The sequence below is a fragment of the Rousettus aegyptiacus genome, unplaced genomic scaffold (genome assembly GCF_014176215.1).
Source record: "Rousettus aegyptiacus isolate mRouAeg1 unplaced genomic scaffold, mRouAeg1.p scaffold_m13_p_12, whole genome shotgun sequence".
Classification (NCBI taxonomy): Eukaryota; Metazoa; Chordata; class Mammalia; order Chiroptera; family Pteropodidae; genus Rousettus; species Rousettus aegyptiacus.
This window is the reverse complement of record NW_023416287.1, coordinates 80436589-80455586: the sequence shown is the minus strand read 5'-3', so window position 1 is coordinate 80455586 and position 18998 is coordinate 80436589. Positions and strand designations below refer to the sequence as shown.

The window sequence follows — 18998 nt, the reverse complement described above, 5'->3', positions numbered from 1 at the left end:
AAGAAAGATTTAAATAATTATATTTAATTTCTTTGTTACTATTAAAGTGTATGTATACTTACAAGTGTTTAAAATTGTAATAGAAATATGGAGAATTTGGATTTATCTTAGGCATGCAAGGTTGGTTTAGAAATATTCAGTGCGTTGATGATGTTTTTATGGCCATATGTCATGACAAAAATCAATAAATTATACAATTTAAATATCCTAATACTTCGATAAAGTAGTAAAAAATGTTAAGTTTGTATTATGTTATTCTGTAGTTCACCCAGCAAGTTCTCATATAGGATTCATGCATTTTTTTCTCTCAACAAGTGTTTATTAAGTGTCCCCTATTTGCCAGGCCCTGTTCTAGATGCCAGGCTACTACAGTGAGGAGAGGGGAGGAAGTACATGCAGTGGGGAAGGAAGGAAAAGAAATATGTCTAGGAGATATATCCAATGATGAGGAACAAATAATAAAGCCAGAGACATCCCATTGACTATGAAGAAAAACAAAGACGACTCAGGGATCCAGAGTTACCAGGAGTGAAAGTCTGTGGCTGCAACTTTAAATCGGGTGATAATTGAAAGTATGGTAACCATAGACTGGTCATTTAAATAAGATAGTAATTTTATACAAGACCTCTCTCTCTTTGAAGATAACACTTAAGCAAAGATGAAGAGAAAACTAGGGAGGAGCTGTTGTTGGTGGAAGAGGAAGTCCAGGCAGAGGCAAGCACAGGTGCACATGCTCCGTGGGACGGCAGGCCAGGTGTGTCTAGAATAGCCAGGGCAGCAGCTGAACTGGCAGGTAAGGAATAAGTCCCAATATTACCTAAATCATTCTCCATACAGCACATTCTTTATATTTCCTTTGTATAAATCATCCCTTCTGATTAGTAAGTTTTCCCTCCAGTTCTTCTTTGAATTGAGCAATGATAGCCTAATGACTTTTCCGAATCTGTGTCTCAATCCCCTCCTTTGTCTGTGTTTCCCTAACATTCTGAGAAAGCCTGCATTCTCTGCAAGCGACAGTGAAGAGAAAACTGCTCTTACCAGGTTCGGCTGAGTGATCGTATTTCTGCTTGTGTGAAACAGCATTACTGCTACCATGGAGTAAAGTTGAGCGAATGGTGCCAAGCATTTATTTGCTTGCAGTGGGAGAATTGCTTAACTTTAAATTAAAAACATCATTATCTTGGCAGCACCTATCTAAGTAACATATGGAGGGAGAACAACTCTGGGAACACGGCAGCCTTTGCAAATGAGCATTTAAAAGGAAGTTGTATGGTTGTGGTCTTGAACTAGCCTTGAACAGTGGTCCTTTCACTAGTCTGTAATGAAGGGCGATACCTCCACCTGCCTCAGCATTTTATTATGGGGAAGAAACAGGTCATAATATGTGAAGGCACTTATGTACTATAGAATACGTCAACATGTTAACTGCTAATTTTATAAATGCATCATTCAAAATTATTAGAAAGTTAAGCGAGATGGATAAAATCGCTTGGCTGTACCCAAATCACCTACTTCCCAATTCCTAATGGATACCTTTCTTTCTTAATTGAGGTATAATTGGCATACATTATATTAGTTTCAGGTAGATATTATTTTTTTTAATGTGATACAAACTTCATGTTAATGCCGAGTTAATGTCCCCCACCCACCACACAGAAATAAAGTTGCTTCGACTATACGAAATAATTGATAAAAAAGCATTTTTATTTGAAAAGTATATAGTAACAATCACTGAATATAGTTCTCAACCGTAGTACTCAAACCCAGGCATCACAAAATCATTAGATGTTATGATTTCTGAAGTCACTAGAATTTTGGTACAATAAAATAATGACCTAATAGTGTTTGTCAGGCACCACAGTCTATTCGGGGACATATTGAATAAAAAATCCACATTTATAGTTTTAAGTTACATTCATAGCACTAGACAGAACAGGGACCTGTATAGATGGCATACAAAATAATCAAATGTGTTTAGCCTAAATATGAGGATGATATCACTTAAAGGTAGACCATTGGGATATAGTAAAGCACATCAGTGTTATGTCAGAACATTGTCTACTTTTGATATATTAAACAGGATAACTTACTTTTTTCTTAAAGAATTTCAGATACAGCCAGTATCTTTTACGAGGCTATGGACACAGAAGCCCGATTTGTACAAGAAGAATTTGGACCAAGATGTAATATACTATCTAGAATATAACTGAACTCCTTGAAAAAAAAAAACAAGATGACATAGAAAATGAAATAAAACTCAATGTTTTCAATAGCTTGAGCTATATTAAACATTTCCAATCAAATACAATGACCTCAAGTTGATGGCTCATTGGTAGCTTCCAATACATCCACAAAAATGAGTTATGTCCCTGCTATAACACTTCTTTTCACAAGTGGTTTAAATTCCAACTGTGACTTATGATCTGTTCTTAGCTTGTGACAAGAGTGCCTGTTTATGAAATAGAACATAACGTACAAACCAATTTTTTTATACATATTCTCCTTTGATCCTGACTTGAACTCTGAGGCACACAGGATTTATAAGTCTCATACGAGAAGAAGCCACCGAGATATTTAATAACATACTTGTGGGCCCCAACTTGTTCTAGACGGTTTCCTTTCTATAATACTAGGCTTACTCTCAGAGTATTCAAAAAAAATAACCTGGAGAATAGAAGATTAAGGATTAGCATAGGTTATTACTTATTACTAAGGACACTATTTGGATGTGCCAACAGATGTAAGGATAAGACTGGTTAAATAAAGGATCTGTCAGGTTAAAGATACATGTACCAGCTCCTGTGTAATTTGCTAAAGATCCTTAAAGACCATGCCAGCTGAGGGATATTAGCCATGACTTCCATGACCTCTTGGAAAGAAAAGGAACTGGAAAACATGTAAATGACTCAATACAAAGATTATTCATTTGCATTTTTTTTCAAAAGATAATACCCTGTAAAATAATTTCACTATCTTGGCAGTGTTTTTGTGTGTTGTTTGTTCTCTCTATCTATAAACTTAGAAAATCTCTCAACCATAGGCTGTTAGTAGGAAGAGCCGGGCAGAAAAGCGTCTTTGTGATGCTGCTCCAATTATGAGTCAATTATATTTAGATAAACAGAATGTTTCTAAGGTTCCCAAATTTTGATGCCAATAATAAAATATTTTGTGTTTAAACATTTTTAGTAACTTAATTCCAAGGACATAATCTTCTACTTGATAGATAATAATGATGGATAAATATTCGCCATGGACATAGCTACAAAAACTCTGTTACTCTTTTTTTCATACCTAAAAAATCAACCTTGTAAGTGTGAGTATGACTGTTTCCAGGTTCTGCCACATTTAAGAAGTCTATTTAGACAATTTTTAACTCTCTTTATAGCTCTTGCTCAATAACCATTCATTATAGTTGGGCCTCCACCCAAAAATTCTAAGGCAATAAGTTTATAAAATTCCCTATATATCTAACAATGACTTTTATCAGTTTTACTTTATAAGACAAGTATTTTCAAGGATTTTTTAAAGCACTGAGACAAAACTTATCTCAGATAATATTCTGTATCCATCTTCCATGTTTAAGAGTCTAGTGCTATCTCCATAAATAAGTTTATATCATCTTGGTCAAAGATCAAGAAAAAATATAACTTTTGGTGAATTTTTAGACAACCTTTTAAATATAGACAACATCTTGGCATCTTTAAAAAATGATAAAGCTTTCCCTAAAATATTTAAATACTCTAGACTTCTCTTAACCTTTTAAAGCTTGGTAGTAGAGGGTGAAAGACAACTTTTAAAAAATCACTTTGGTTAACATCAGCTCTAGAACTTCCTTTTAAAGCTATTTAGTATTTAGAAACAGAAACTTTAATATTATTTCTTTAAAGTTTGATTAGGATTTTTCCTCAAAGTTTTAGTATGATACACAATAAAGAAAGCATATATACCCTCCTTTTTTTCAGGTGAACAGAGAACAGAGCAGTGAACAATCTCGTTTCATGGACACAAGCTTCCAGGTTATATACTATATGTAGTTGTAGACTTTACACATATTGTTTCATGGACACAAGCTTCCAGGTTATATACTATACGTAGTTGTAGACTTCATCCATTACACATATTGTTTCTCTTTCTAACTGCTGCATTCAATCCATTGATGAGAATATACATAAGCTTCATCAAAATTGTTGACTTCCAGTGAACTCAATATATAGTTTAAAAAATATCTTGGCTGTTATTAAATTGTTTTATCAATGTAGTCATGTCTTTCTCTGTAGTCAAGCTTCTTTTATAAAGGAGACAACAAAGAACTCTTGCACAGTTCATTCAACCTGTACAGATTGGCAGAGAATAACTTACACCAGAAGCATAACAAAGACACCCACTAATACACAGAGTAGCCCAGCTGGTTAAAAGCAACGAATAAAATATTTACTCTAGAAAATGCTGGTTTTGAATTTTTTGCAGTGTGATAGCTGATAATATGGAAATGATAGCAAACTGGCTCGAGAGGGAACTTGCAAGAATTTTAACTCTTGCATAAAGATCTATAAGCTCTACCCCCAACATTTAACATTTTCTCTGCCTATTCGTGACTTGTCTCCTTTGTCATACCAAGACAAACATTGTATTCTCTCAATGATTTTTTTATTTTTCACAGTATTTTTCTTTTTTTGCCATTAAAAGATAAACTTGTTCCTAATCGCAGTTAAGAGTCTCAAGTAATGCTCACGTCAAGCGAGCCAGGAGCCTGGGACATGGTGGCAATAATCTCCAGATTCCAATAGCATCTTTGTAATCTTTGCTGAAGACATCAAAGACCTTTAGCTGCGTTACTGTCTCTGTGAGACCTTCCTACATAGGGTGTTACAGGAAATGAGCCATATGGTTAGAGACAAATTTGGTCACGAAATTACCTGAGGCACTGTGTTAAAGCAATGTAAACATCAAAGCAGTGTAAACATTCCAGAAATGGTTTCTAGATCGAAAAGGAATTTCATGTACACTTTAAATATTTCTCCAAAATACAAATTGATTTACTAGAGCATTTGGGAGATAAGCAGTAACAGGACACATCATGGTTAAAAACATATGCTGTTGTGGGTTAAAGGGGATATACAATTCTTTAAAGCAGTCTATATACTTCAGGGCCCCAAATTAATTTGAAATTGTAAAATAAATAGTACAGAATAGTTATTCTGAAATAATGAGAGAAGGAATGTCCATAAATGTTTACATAGAATGTGGGGTCAAGTGTCAAACTTGACAGAGAATATATATATATATATTAGATCAAGTGTTTATTTATAAGTAGAATGCTATTTTAAAGTAATTTTCTTATATGTTCTAAGTTTTGTTCCAATTATTATTACCCAATAATTGTTATTTTTACAGGCATAGTTCTATAATTATGAGCATCATCACCCTCTGCTTCATGCTGTGACTATCAAATAACAACCTTAAAATAGATCTTGAATAAATGCTTGTTAAATAACTGACAATGACAGAATCTTGGCATGAGTAAATCAATCATATAACTGAAAAATAAATAGAAACACAAAGATATATCCAAAATAGAATGCCTTCAGGATTTAAAAGGCTGAACGCCTCCTATTATGGAAATGCGGGGGATATCAAAATTTGACTCCAAATAAGAAGTTGATATAAGGACCACAAAAGTTCACCAAAATTCACTACAGCAGTAGTTATATTGTTTCTGTACACTTTTCTTCCAGAAGAAACATCTTTGATGTTAGCTAATAGCTTTCCATTCTCACCGCAGAGGCACTGGGGTCATGAAGACCATGGTAGAGAAAAACGCCATTGTAAGAAGACCCGAACATGACACATCCTAGAAGGCGACATCTTGCTGCAGAAGTTGGAGGAACAGGGCAGTTAACACTGAGAATTTCACATGGGGCTAACCCCATCAGAGCTTCCAGGTTTCTTTGGTTCATTTCTGGGTCTAGTCTACCTTCAAAATATTATAAACAGTGCCTAGGATCTCTGTTTCTAAAACTGACTCAAATGTCAGATTGAGGTTGAGAGGCAGAGGTCAAGGGCAGAGCTGGAATTTAAGGTTTTCAATGTCTGTAACTTAGCAAAAGAAATATGCAGAGTTGGAAAAATAAAATTTAATTGGCAGAAGTTTATAGTAAGAGGAACTATTGCCAAAAAATCATAATTATAATAAAAAGAGAGAACTTCCTTATTGATAAAGTTCATTGAAATATTTAAATAATGGTTTAATAGGAGTTGTTTATGTTAGTTTAGACATAATAATAATAGGCCAATGGAAAATACTTTTGTGATCATCTTTACAAAGTAAAGGCAGCCTCTTGGGGAAAAAAAATAAAGTGATTAACAAAATTTCTGCTGAGAAGATATAGTTCCATTCCTGTTAATCATCGAATATAGGTCCACCATGGGCATTTTGCTTTAGGCAAAATAAAAATAAATGTTAAATTCATTACAATACAGCATGAGTTATCAATTTTTATGTGATTTGTGACAAGAAAATTCAGAGTGACCATAAAATTGATCCATTATTTTCTCAAGTTATTGATCTACAAAGTGACACGCATGTGTTTTTACAAGCCAGGGGTGGGTGTGGGTTGGAGAGAAGAAATTAATTAATTTAGTGCTTTTGTAAATTAAAAAGAAACCTACAATAGATAGTCACTAGTATATCATTAGTATATTTTATCGAAAAAAATTAAGGCTAAATAGTTTTTCTTGACTGCATTTTAAAAGGTATTTAATAAATAGCAATCTTTAATTTCTCTTTGTGTCTATCACCATTGCTAAGAAAAATAAAATGTGAAGCTGAACACTGCACTGATTTTTTAGAAATTTGTTTGAAATGAAAACCTCTAAAGATTCTCTTAATTCCAACTGATAACGTCAACTTCTAATTGGCTTGAGTGAAAGTTGGCTAAGTAACTCTTCCAGACATCTGTAACAGATACGTTTAATTTCATTTGTCCAACTGCTATGTTCCCATACTTTCATTTTTCTCCCAGGGCATTTCTCTCATACTTTGTCACTCACAATCTTGTTCTTGTCTATCTGCCATCAATTAAGAATATAAAAATGGCATTATTACACAATCTCCTACATTTTAGCAGAAGTCTGACATTCATCCTTTTATAACTTTATCACTAATTTAGTCATTCTTGTGCAGTTTATTGGGAATATGTAGTAATGTCATTCTTATTGATCCATTAAGAATTCTTTTTTGTACATCCAGTTTTAGCTAATATGTTTTCCTGATACAAACCTAAAAGTACGAATCAGATATGGAGTAAACCCAATTAAAAGAAAAAAATCATCTTTCTATACTCTGTCATTGTAGCCTATCCCTTTCTCCAATGCGACACAGTAATTTTTGTTCTGACTTAAACTCACTGATCTTTCATTTTGTATATTCTCTTATATACTCATCTTATTTCTAAGAAAAACAAACTGGACATCCATGATGGTGAGATCGCATTAGAAAATCTTTGATCTTGTTTGAAGGGGCCTCAGAAACAGCCTGTCAATTCATTTGGACACTGTTGACTATTCTGGTTTCTTAAAATTGATTTTCTGTCAGAAAAAGAAAGACATGCAATTATGCACAGTCTACTCAACAATGATTTGGTGGTTTGTCGCTGTTTTTGGAAGTAATATTTGGGTGGGGCTCTTGATGATGAGTTCTATGTAGAATCTAGCAGGCACATCTCTTCTCTGCTGGTTTTTCCCCATCTAGCTTTCCAGAGTTTCCACCGTTGACAGTTTCGGGGACTTGTGTCTTCTCTACACACTGTTCCATTCGTTTCATTATCAAGTCCAGAAGGGTTTCTACAGCTTTCTCCACATTCTGACCAGTCGCTGCACTTGTTTCAAAATACAGTAAACTTGCATAGAAGAGATGACAAATATTTTTGAGAGGAAGAAATCGGAAAAGATACAAGCAAGATGTACAAATGAATCACACATTCAACAACATGGCTGGCTGAGTAATTGTGAAATGATCATGATTTTGCTGGCCAAGTTGGAAAGCATTCTTGTTTTTTCTTGCTAAGTAAAAATTGGTGGGCTGCTCACTGGTGTAAGTATAACCATACTATGGGCAAGAAAACTGATACGGGAAGTACTCAGGTGTTTGAAGCCAAGGCATTATCACTGTTTAAAAAGAAAGTTAGGAGGGTAAAAATGCCCTAACTAGTGATTGATATTACTTCACTTCCAATCAATTCTCTAGAAATCTGACTAGAATAGTCATGTAATACAGTCTATGTATTTTGGAATCAAAAGTTTCAAGAATACGTGTACATTTTTAAAGCTCTCAAGGACAATCCTTCAGTAAAAATTGTCAGGTGTGATGAAACTTCTTTAAATTAAAAAAATAATGACAAAGCCTTCCTTAGAGGTCAATTTATAATTGTAATTGGTATTTCCAATTTTTGTTAATCTACCATTTAAGTTACCTAGTATAAGGACTGCAATGTTATGTCCACATCATTTATTAGTTTTTAGAGTTTTGCAGCTATTAATTGAGAGACAACGGAGTACAATGTGAGCTCTGATCTCAGACTGCCTAGGTTGAATTCAAGCTCTGCTACTTTCCAGCTATATGGCCTTCCATCTGTTATTAATCTCTCCATGCCTCAATTCTTCATATATAAAATGGGATCACTCTAGACATTCTACAAATGCTTAGGAGGGCTTAAATGAGTTAAAGTCTAGGAGCAGTTGCTAGCACATAATAAATATTCCGTAAATGTTAACTGCCATCATTACTAAGTAATTGATTTAAAACATCACACACATTCTCTGGAAGACCTTTTCATTCATGTGCCATTCTTGATTCAAGGAGATTCCTCTTAGTATCAACTTTGTGTCCCTGCTGCATTACTAAGCAGCAGCGTGCAAGGTCAGATGACGTCTCCATGTAACTTACCCGTATTTGTCTGCCAGTTCTCGGGCTTGCCGTTCATTGACTTCCCTCTGGTCTGGCAGGTCTGCCTTATTGCCGATTAATACTATATCTGGATTTTCACAATAAGCATTTGCTTGTAGTTGGCCTTGGAAAGAAAGCAGATGGAATGAGCAAGTTAGTTATAAACAAGTGATGTCAAATGACTGCTCATATCAGATTCCTCCTCTAACTGTTCATCTCCAGCTTGGCTGCTTACTAGCTGCATTACAGTAGCCAAGTTATTTAGCTCTTCCCAGCTGCAGTTTCCTCATCTGTAAAATGGAGAAAATGTCTCGCAAATTGCAATATGAAGATTAGTAATAATTTACAAGAAGCACCCGCGTGAACACCCATCAGTGCTCTCCTCCATCTGCTGAAGCACCCTCCAAGAAAGACATATTGCTTCATAACACTTATTCCTCAAATATAAGTAGAGAGGATAGAACATGATTTTGAAGGGCATAAGTTTGACATTCCTTTTAGGAGGTTGCTACATTTCCATCCCCTGAAGTCCAAGGTGATGATCTATAAAAGAGTACTTTTGACCCACCACAAATCTATGTAGAAACAATTTTAAAATAGGTAACTTGTTTTTCTCTTTTCTCTAGGAAACACTGTGAGAGAGAGAGGGAAAGAGGGAGGAAAAGAAGAAGAAAAGGAGAGAAGGAATGAAGGAAGGAAGGAAGGAAGGAAGGAAGGAAGGAAGGAAGGAAGGAAGGAAGGAAGGAAAGAAGGAAGGAAGGAAAAGAGGAAGGGAGGGAGGAAATGGTAAAAATCTGTCAGCCTGTGTTTGTAAGGTTACAGGGATTACTCTTACATTTTTCTCGACGAATGCTGGGTGCAACTTTGTCAAGGAAGAAGACAAAGGCTGACCCTATAATACTGATTGTCTGGGTGTTAAAAATTAAAGTGTTATTAGACATGATAATTAATAATTTTAAATTCCAACAGTATCTTTTGGAAAATGAGTCTCATCTGCCCTAATAAAGAATGAACAAATCATTTTCTGAAAAAAAATCTAATAGTCTTATCTCCTTATTGCCTCAGAATCTAATAATAACATCAAAATTTGGGTATAGAAATAAAATAATACAAGATCTTAGGATAACCACTCATTTGGAGAAGCAATGAAGAAAGTCAGAATTTGTTGATATTTTCCCCTATGGTAGCAACTGTGTTGTCGAACTCACATTTAAAGCAGCTATATATTAATTATTAGTTTTAAACAATATGTAAAAATAGGAAATATATATTTTTTGAACATCTACACTGGGCCAAACACTTATCCAGGCTTTGGGGCTCTCAAAATGGGACAAAGCAGTCAAAGTCTGCATGTTCACAGAGCTCATGTTCTAGTAGCAAAGGGTCAAAATCACAAGTAAACGAAGAAATCCATAATATAAAATAATGTCAGGTGGTAGCAGTTACTGAAAAAAATACATATATATGTATATATATACATATACATACATATACATGTGTGTATGTGTGTGTGCTTGTGTGTGTGTGTGTGTGTGTGTGTGTGTAGAGTATTAAAGGGACACAAAGTACTATTTTAGATGGTATGGTCAGTGAAGGCTTCTACTAAGAGATAAATAAGGTTTGAACAAAAATTCGAAGGAGATGAAATAATTTGCACACATCGTAAAAGTAAGAAGAAAAATCCAGGCAGAGGGAAGCGAAAGTACCATGACCCTCAGGCAGAAATGTGCCGTTTGTCCTCTTCCTCAGAACAGCAGCAGAGACTTTGGCTGGACGCCCCTGAGCTGGGGCAGAGTGAGGAGTGAATCAGAGAGGAGTTTAAGGCCTGGTCACCAAGGCCTGGTAGGTGAGTGAAGGACCCTGGGTTTCATTCCAAGTGAGTCGGGAGGTCCCAGAAAGAAGGACTTTGAGCAGGGGAATAACACGATCCAATTTTTAAAAACTATCACTCTGGCCACAGACAACCCCGACAAACCTAGAAATGACAAGACTATCACCAGCCACATAGGATTACATGAATATCTTTTTACGATCAAAATTTACATTAGTAATAAAAAAAGCAAACGAAATATTCTCTTTAGTGCTATGTCAATTAAAAAAGTAAAGAAAAAAATCACATACTACTCTTCTGAGCTGACATATATTAACCCGGTTTTAAAAACTGATTAGGTACTTTTAACTTCATATTATATCTAAATTGAATAGTTTTCTATACACAGCTTCTTCACATTGTAATATTTTTTTGGAAAAAAGTAAAATTTCATTGTGAGCTGACTAACACATGGTACCTTATCTTCACGTGGCTGGCCTGCTCTGGAGAAGTTTCTCATCTAAATCACCCATTAGTTAATTAACCCACGTGCGAGGGCATGCATTTCAGGTGCCACTGTACCCTCTCGGGAAACGCTGCTGTTTTTCTCTGTCCTCTCTGGGTTAGAGGTAGTAGACATAGAATCTCACATAGTTCTAAAAAGCCTTTTCAGATTAACTGGGCAAGTGTAGTTAAGGGCCTTTCAATCACGGTAATGAAGACCTTAAATGCAGATGGTTAAAAAGCCACATAGGCTTCTTCGAAGAGTATCAAAGGGAAATATAATTTCCAGCCACCTTGGGTGAAATACACCACTTCGAAGGTGACACAGAAAATACTAAACTCGTGACTCCCCAGGGTGAATCTGCAGGACCGATCTGGTTTCATTTTGTGAGGCAGACAAGCAAATAGAGCTGTTGGTTCCCAAAGTGGCCAACGCAAGCTACTTGGTCCCACTTACTCATCCAGTTTCTGACATTTAAGAAGCTCTGTTGACTGGTGAGGTCGAACATTAATAAGAAACCCATGGCGTCTCTGAAAAATGCTGTGGTGAGGCTTCGGAATCTGCCAAGAAAGCACAGTGGAGAGACTGAAAGTTAGTCCGCACATACGTCCTGGTGACAATACAAACGATACTATTTCTCTTTTAAATACGAAATCTCCATGGTGTCCCTTACGGACTAGCCTACAGAAATAAACCATTTATTTCTAAATTAGGATTGGGCAGAAAGACTACTAAAAGGCCAGGGGAGGACATCTGCTTGTAAATTCTTTTTAAGACCACATCTTGGCTTTATTTTCCACAGCACTTATGCACAGAGTTTGTACCGTTCGATCACACACTTGCTTACACAGCTCCTTGGACTCTCTCTTGTTGGCTCATGGGAATCCTGTGGTCTACGATTGAAGTGTAAGCCACTTTAGAACTAGGACTTTAATTCATACTTTTCAATCTTCCTTGTCTGTGCCCAGAAGAAGGTTTGGCACATGCTAGCCTGAAAATGAATGCTCGCAATGACATGCAGAAAACCACAACTTGTCAGTCGCTGGAATGAGGATTCTTTGGTAGAGGAAAATAACGCTGGTGAGAAAACTTTTTTATAAGTACTCTTTGGGGTGCTAAAGTAAAGAGGACTATACTATAAAGGGTGGCTGGCGTCCATGTCTCCTGAAGAAGAGGGAAGACACTGAAGAGAGGAAGAAGAGGAAGATGATGAGGGAGATCGAAGGAAGGTCGGAGAAACTTAATAGTGGGGGAGAAATAACAAGAACACTCATCTCTCATGGAGGCTTTTGAAAAATACACTGTCATATGTGGTGTAAAGACTTTCTCTCCCCCTCCACCCCAATATATTCAGTGAAGTTTCAGATGTGCTGAAACCCACTTCAAGGTCAGAAATGGACAAAACCAGAGACCACACATAAGGACCCTGGGAGGCTGGGTTATACTGATGAAGGGGTGCATTTGAAGGACATCACTTCCTATCCTAAATGTCTTCATTTTGGTCTCCTATCTAAGCCTATTTGTAGGTTCTTTAGTTTCCTCTGTTAGAAGGGATCGCATCTCCCTCTACAAACATTCACTGGGTAATCTCATCCACTTCCCTGGCTCAATTATCACCAATATGTTGAACCCCAAATTTATAGGTCTGCATTTTTCCTGACTTCACACTGTGTGGCCACTTACTTGTTGGATATTTCCACTTAGAGGAAACTAAGGTACTTCCAATTTTACATATCTAAAACAAACTGGCAGATTTCTTTTTCTGTCAATGGAATCGCCATTCTCCTGGTTGCCACACCCTGTTTCTCCTTCACCTGCTGTAAACAATCAACAAATATCTCCTGACCTGCCACTACTCTGGTTTCCAACCCACAATCTTTTGCCTGGATAATGATTTCAGCAGCCTTCTCAATAGGCTTCCTGTCTCCAGTTGTGTTTGGGACCCTGCCCTTCCCTGCTTTCCTCCCGCTGATTGTATAAATCTGCTAAAAACATTTTCATGTCGATACATCGCTCTTAAGTTAATGACTCAACTCTTTAACGAACTGTCAGGCTCTGCATGAACTGACCTTTCCTCATCTATCTAGATTCATCTTGGGACTGCCCACAGGTGTACTGGGCTTCTTTTAGTTCTTAGAAAGTTCACTCTCTCCCCTGGGCTTTCACACATGCTGTTCTTTCTGCGGGTAACCTTGTCTTAATGCTTTTGTCACCTCCTACCCTTTTAACCTGAAATAGACTCACTCATACATTGTGTATGAGTATATGCATAACAGTATCAGAGAAAATACCACTCCCCTAAGCAACCTTCCCAAGATACACATCTGGGTTATGGGCTCCTTCTGGTACACCTGCCTATCACCCTCTGTTTTCCTGTTACTATTCTAAGGCAATATTAAAATTGTTATTTATCCAAATTCCACCATAGACTATAAGTTCTATGATGAAAGAAGCTATATTTTTAATGTTATGCATTATATTGTCATGGCCTGGGACACAGTATTTACTCATTAAATGTTTGTCAAACTAAAAGAAAGAAATAAAAAGAAGAGCAAAGAATATAAAATTATTAAAGATTTAAATGATTTCAATAGAGGAGAACACTTTTAATACTAAAGAAGGGAGAAGAGATATTTTAAAAACCATTTATCTCTAAATTAGGATTTCTTTGATAGGACATAATCATAATAATTATGCAATATATTCAATTTTTGGTCTTGTGATTTGTTCCTACCAGTCTGTGAGAAGCTCATAGATTATAGTGCTTTTACTGAATGGTTCTCTCTCTTTGTGGACTAGCTGTACTCATAAAATTGTCTCCTACTCAACCACAATACTGTGGCTGACTCAACCAAAGTAGCCAGCTCTCTGTCCCCTTCCTTAGTGTGTGTGTGTGTGTGTGTGTGTGTGTGTGTGGTGTGTGGTGTGTGTCTCATTTGAGGACAAGACTGTGCCTTACCCCCCTCTCATTATCTGCCTTATCCCCCTACAGCATATGACAAAGTTACTTAACATACTTGTTATATGGATCACATGGGGGCAAACACTTTTGCACCCAGAGCAACCTGGATGGGCTGCCCTTGCTCTGGACCAGGCTCATCCCCTGGACCGTTCTGCCTGGGATCCTCGTAATTCCCATTTTTCCCAGGATTTACTCCAGAGGGAAGGTAATTGATTTCCAGCTTCATCCACTGACCTCATTCTGTCCCCCAGGATGAAAAAAGCAAGGACCACATTAAGAAACAAAACAAAACAAAACAGATCTCAGACTCACACTATCTCTCTTTCTCCCTCACTGGGAACTAAGGTTGGGCCCTGTATCCTTTAGGCTTACATAAGGGGTATTATTTTTTATCCTTCCCATAATATCATTTTTATCAATAACCATTATCTTATGAGTTATGCTGCCAGATGTCCTCACACAGGGTTGAGGTGCGAGGCATTGTTTATCTTGTTGCTTAGCTACACTTTATACTTATGGAATGGAAAATTCTCAAGGGATGAATAACCCCAGTGTTACCAAGACTGTCCCTAGTATTCCCCATTTCCCTCACAGAGCAGCTGTCTAAACTAAAGAGGACAGACGAGAGAAGCCTGTCATCATGCTAGGCTGACATATCATGTGCAAAGACATATGGGAACCACATTTTCTCATATTACTTCTTCAAATAGGAATTAAATTGGTCTATAAAACATACATCTTTGTGACAACAAAACTGACATATGAACAGAGATGCTTGTGAGGAATGACTTCAGAAGAACCAGCAGTGTTGAAGGATGTGTGTAAATGGAATTCACAGTCAAAAAAGCTAACAGAGAGGGCCCGGCACCTCCTCTGGCATTTACACTCACTGAAAGCGAGAACATTTTGGACGCATTTCAAAAACTGAAGTGTTTACAAGCATAAACATTCTAAGACATGCAATGCAGAATTTGGAGGTATGTGCCTTCTAAATATCTTCTCTGACAATCTATTGCCAATTTTTATTTAATCTAATACTGAAAAGCTTCACAAGATTGAGGTCTTTAGCGCTTTGAAAACTTGTATCTCCAAGAAATACATTTTCATCAAATAATGGAATAGCACCTCCAGCTCGAACCAGTCAACACTGTTGTCTACTGAGTATCTCTTGTCTTGGGCATTGTGTCAGAGATGATGCTGAAAATCCAGCTTGGTCTCTGCCCTTATACAGCTGATAATTTTGTTGGGGTGACAAGGCCACAAGTGAATCAAAGAACATCAGTTAGAGCCAAAAATAAAACGTTTGCCTTATTGCAAGGTGGGATGTAATTAATTAACTTAAAGTATGGTAGAAGACGTGTTGTAGGAGTCCAGAAGAAAGAGGAGGCTTGTTTCAGTTGGCGTGTTCAGGAGGGCCCTGCGGAGGAGGTGGAACGTGAATCAGGCCTGGTGAAAGAAGAGGATCAGGGAAAGTGAGAAGGGGGTAAAACGTTCTAGCTGGAGTGTAGTGGTGAGAAGAAAATCTTAGAGAATGAAGCCAGTTATATGGCCCAGGACAGAAAGGCTCTGCACAAGGATAAAAAGAGGTGAGAGAAACAACATGCTTTCTTTCAACTCCCTCTTCAAGTAGCACTTACCACGGTGTTAATTTCCCACCTTAATTCACTTTAATTCTGGAGAAGTTCCCCCCCTCCCCATTACACAGTACAAAGACAACATATAACAAGAATCTTCACAGAGATTTTTGAAAATTTAATTCTTGAAATCTGAACCAAACCCACAACGCTAATTATGGGTAATTAACTACAAACACTTTGTTTTCATTTGTCAATACAAACGTCTATTTTGAAACAAGAAGAGTTGCATGTCATTTGGTTTTCAAGTTCACATACAGTATTCGCTTTAAAATGAGTTTTTCTAAGCCATTCGTTGCCAGAAGCAAAGTAATTGACTATTACCGCTCTTGTCCTGCAGTGTCCCAAAGCTGAAGATGCACCTTAAATGCTTTCCCTGATGATCCATTTGGCCCCTGTGTATTATAAACCTGAAAGACACAATTTCCATCAGTTGATACTGCTTTGGATTTCGTCAACATTCAAATTCTCTGGGTTCACTCAGTATGTTTTTTCTCAATTACTATAATCAAAGTTCATAGTGCAGGATAAATATTTGCTCTGTTTTTTTCCCAGAAGTATCACATATACTCTCACTTTTAAATGTCAAGTACAAGTATGATTTTCAACACAATTTAGGCATACTGCAAACTTAAATTAGACACCTTCTGTCATTTCCTCACACAGGCAGCAAACATTAGATTTAGGACCCAAGTTCTAGGTTCAAATATCAACCCTTCATTTAACCTCTCTTAATTGTACTTATTTATCTGCAAATTGAGACCAATAATCTCTTCTCATTTTACAGAGTTACTGCAAACTTAAATGAAATAACAAATGTGAAGGCATTTTTAAAACTGTAAAATAATTTACAAATACCTGAATACCTTTTAATATGAATTGGATTTTCAGAATGACTTAGCCATGAAACAGGCACGGAATTTCTCAATAAGTTTACATAGACTATTTCAAGTATTCCTTTACTAGCCATTTCTTCAAAAGTTTTTTCAGAAAATTTAAATTTTTTAAAGTATGGTCTTTTGAATTCTTATTCAGCAAAGCATAACAATTTTAATATTTAACCAGTTCCCCTAAATATGGCTTAGTGAAAATATTTTAAAGGGAACACTTTGCAAGGACTTAGATTAGTGGGGGAGTGTTTGGGAGGGGAGAAGGTACAGCAAACCCCTAGAGGGTCTGGAAGCAATTTTGCTAAGAGTACAAGACAATATATTGACTTTCAGATAAGGCACAGGACATTGTAAAAAAAAACCATGATTTAACTTCTCATCCACCATTTCTTTTGTTCTACTCCCCCGCCCCCAATTCTTGAGGAATGAATAGATTTCGCGACATCAACTGGAAGCCGTAGCCATCTTGGCAATCAAAAATACCTTGGGTGGCAGTAAATCTGGCTAGGCTTATGTGCCTATGCTACACGTCTCACATGTCACAATATCCTTATTCCTGTCATTAGCGTCTAGCATAAGAGAAGGAAGTGGTTGTGATTCTCACTTAAACTCCCTTATCTTGGATAAATAGCATGGATTGGTCTCACATTCTGTTCGTAATAAGCTAGTGATTGATGGCTGAGTCTACACATAAATAAAAATGCAGCAAGAATTTACAGAGCTCATGTTCCAGCGATTTGCCAATCATCCTTTTAAACATCTTTCTTATGAGTAGGGAAATGAACACTTGTTCTTATTGAGGAACTAAACTTAGATCAAGAGTTAATGTTTTTAGACCCTGAATAATTCAAGTTTTGAAAGATTCCTTAAGAATTCACAGAAAACATGCTATATAAACCCATAAATTATTTATCTTAGTTACCCTGTGTACTTTTGGAGACAAGCGATAGTGTCACTCAACATTTTTCTATGCGAAATATTATTTATAGCTGAGAAAGTTAAAAAAAATATTATAAAGTGACAGGTTAGTTATTTCCTGTGAAAAAAGAGAGACACCTTGCAATGCAATAAATAGAGCTTCTTAATTCTTATTTTATGTGGGTGGAGAGATCAGCAACAAATTTAACAGTATGATTAAGAACTCACCACACGTTTTTCCCGAAAGTCTATTCCTACTGTTGTGATGAACTTGGGATTGAATTTATTGTCTGTGTATCGATAAAGAAATGTCGTCTTTCCCACCCCCGAATCTCCAAGGGCCAGGAGTTTGATCAGATAATCATAGTCCCCATCAGTCATAGTGATGGTCTTGTCAGGCCTGTGTAGAAGAGAAATAACAGTAAATTATGATAAAGTTGTGTTTTCTTTGCAGTCCTTAAAAGCACAACATAAATTTGGGTTTCAAAGTTACAAAATTTGAATTGCCTTTACTCTGGTTCAGAGCAACTTCAGGAATAAGGGTACATGTATTATTATTACACGCATTGCGAATCTTTTTACATCAGGTCAGTATTGAACAACAGCTATATGATAACCACAATAGCCATGGCCACAGCAATAGTAGAACTTAAAGAGTCATAACTTTTTGTTTTAAAGCCAGTGCCCTTTGGGATTGGGCATATGGTGCTAGGAAGAAAAGAAAATCACAGGAAACAGAAAAACCCACCCAAGACAATGTGGGTATGTTAGAGAGAACCTGAAATTATATAAGGGTGGTGGAAAAGCCTAGAGGAATATGTTGTATCTAATCCTACAAGATAAGTTTTCTATTACTATGTCCATACAAAATATTCTTTGTTAATTTTAAAAAGTTAACTGATATGACAACCTTTAAAAACATTGATCTGAAATTAGTTTAAAAGCAATGTTTGAAAACCACCTGTTTGGAAATACTGAAGCCTCTTTCTCCAAGGGCAAGTCTGCTGTATTTGGGAAGCCTGCTGAATATTTTCCAGGCCTTGCCAAACGGGAAGAGATATTAAGAGGCATAATTACGGCAATTCTGCTAACATTTCTTCTGACTGAAGAAACGATTTCGTGCCTAACCTCTCCTGCCTCAGTCTTACTTTTCCTATTGTTACAGTGACTAAGAGTGAAGATGAGCCAAGGGCCAATGCACTGATAATGCCGAGACTACCACCACATGCATTTGAACGAACCATCGCCTACTTAATATTTGGTAAAGTTTCCACTCCAGCGTTTGGCAAAATGCTTTGCTATTTGCTACAACTTTCTGGCTGATGGTTTATAAAA

General features: G+C 36.6%; 1 protein-coding gene across 3 annotated transcripts in view; it reads right to left on the bottom strand.

Annotated features, from left to right (window-relative positions):
- Positions 1 to 1683: 1683 nt before the first annotated feature.
- The window catches only part of RAB27B (RAB27B, member RAS oncogene family), a 127012-nt gene continuing 109697 nt past the window's right edge, over positions 1684 to 18998 (bottom strand). For all 3 annotated transcript variants that reach the window (XM_016129169.2, XM_016129170.2, XM_016129168.2), the window contains 5 exons: positions 17892 to 18063; positions 16180 to 16265; positions 11716 to 11819; positions 8945 to 9068; positions 1684 to 7898 (listed from right to left, as the gene is read on the bottom strand). In XM_016129169.2, coding sequence (XP_015984655.1) covers positions 7709 to 7898; positions 8945 to 9068; positions 11716 to 11819; positions 16180 to 16265; positions 17892 to 18044 — 657 coding nt within the window. In that variant the 5' untranslated portion in view covers positions 18045 to 18063 and the 3' untranslated portion in view covers positions 1684 to 7708. The remainder of the gene's footprint in view (positions 7899 to 8944; positions 9069 to 11715; positions 11820 to 16179; positions 16266 to 17891; positions 18064 to 18998) is intronic.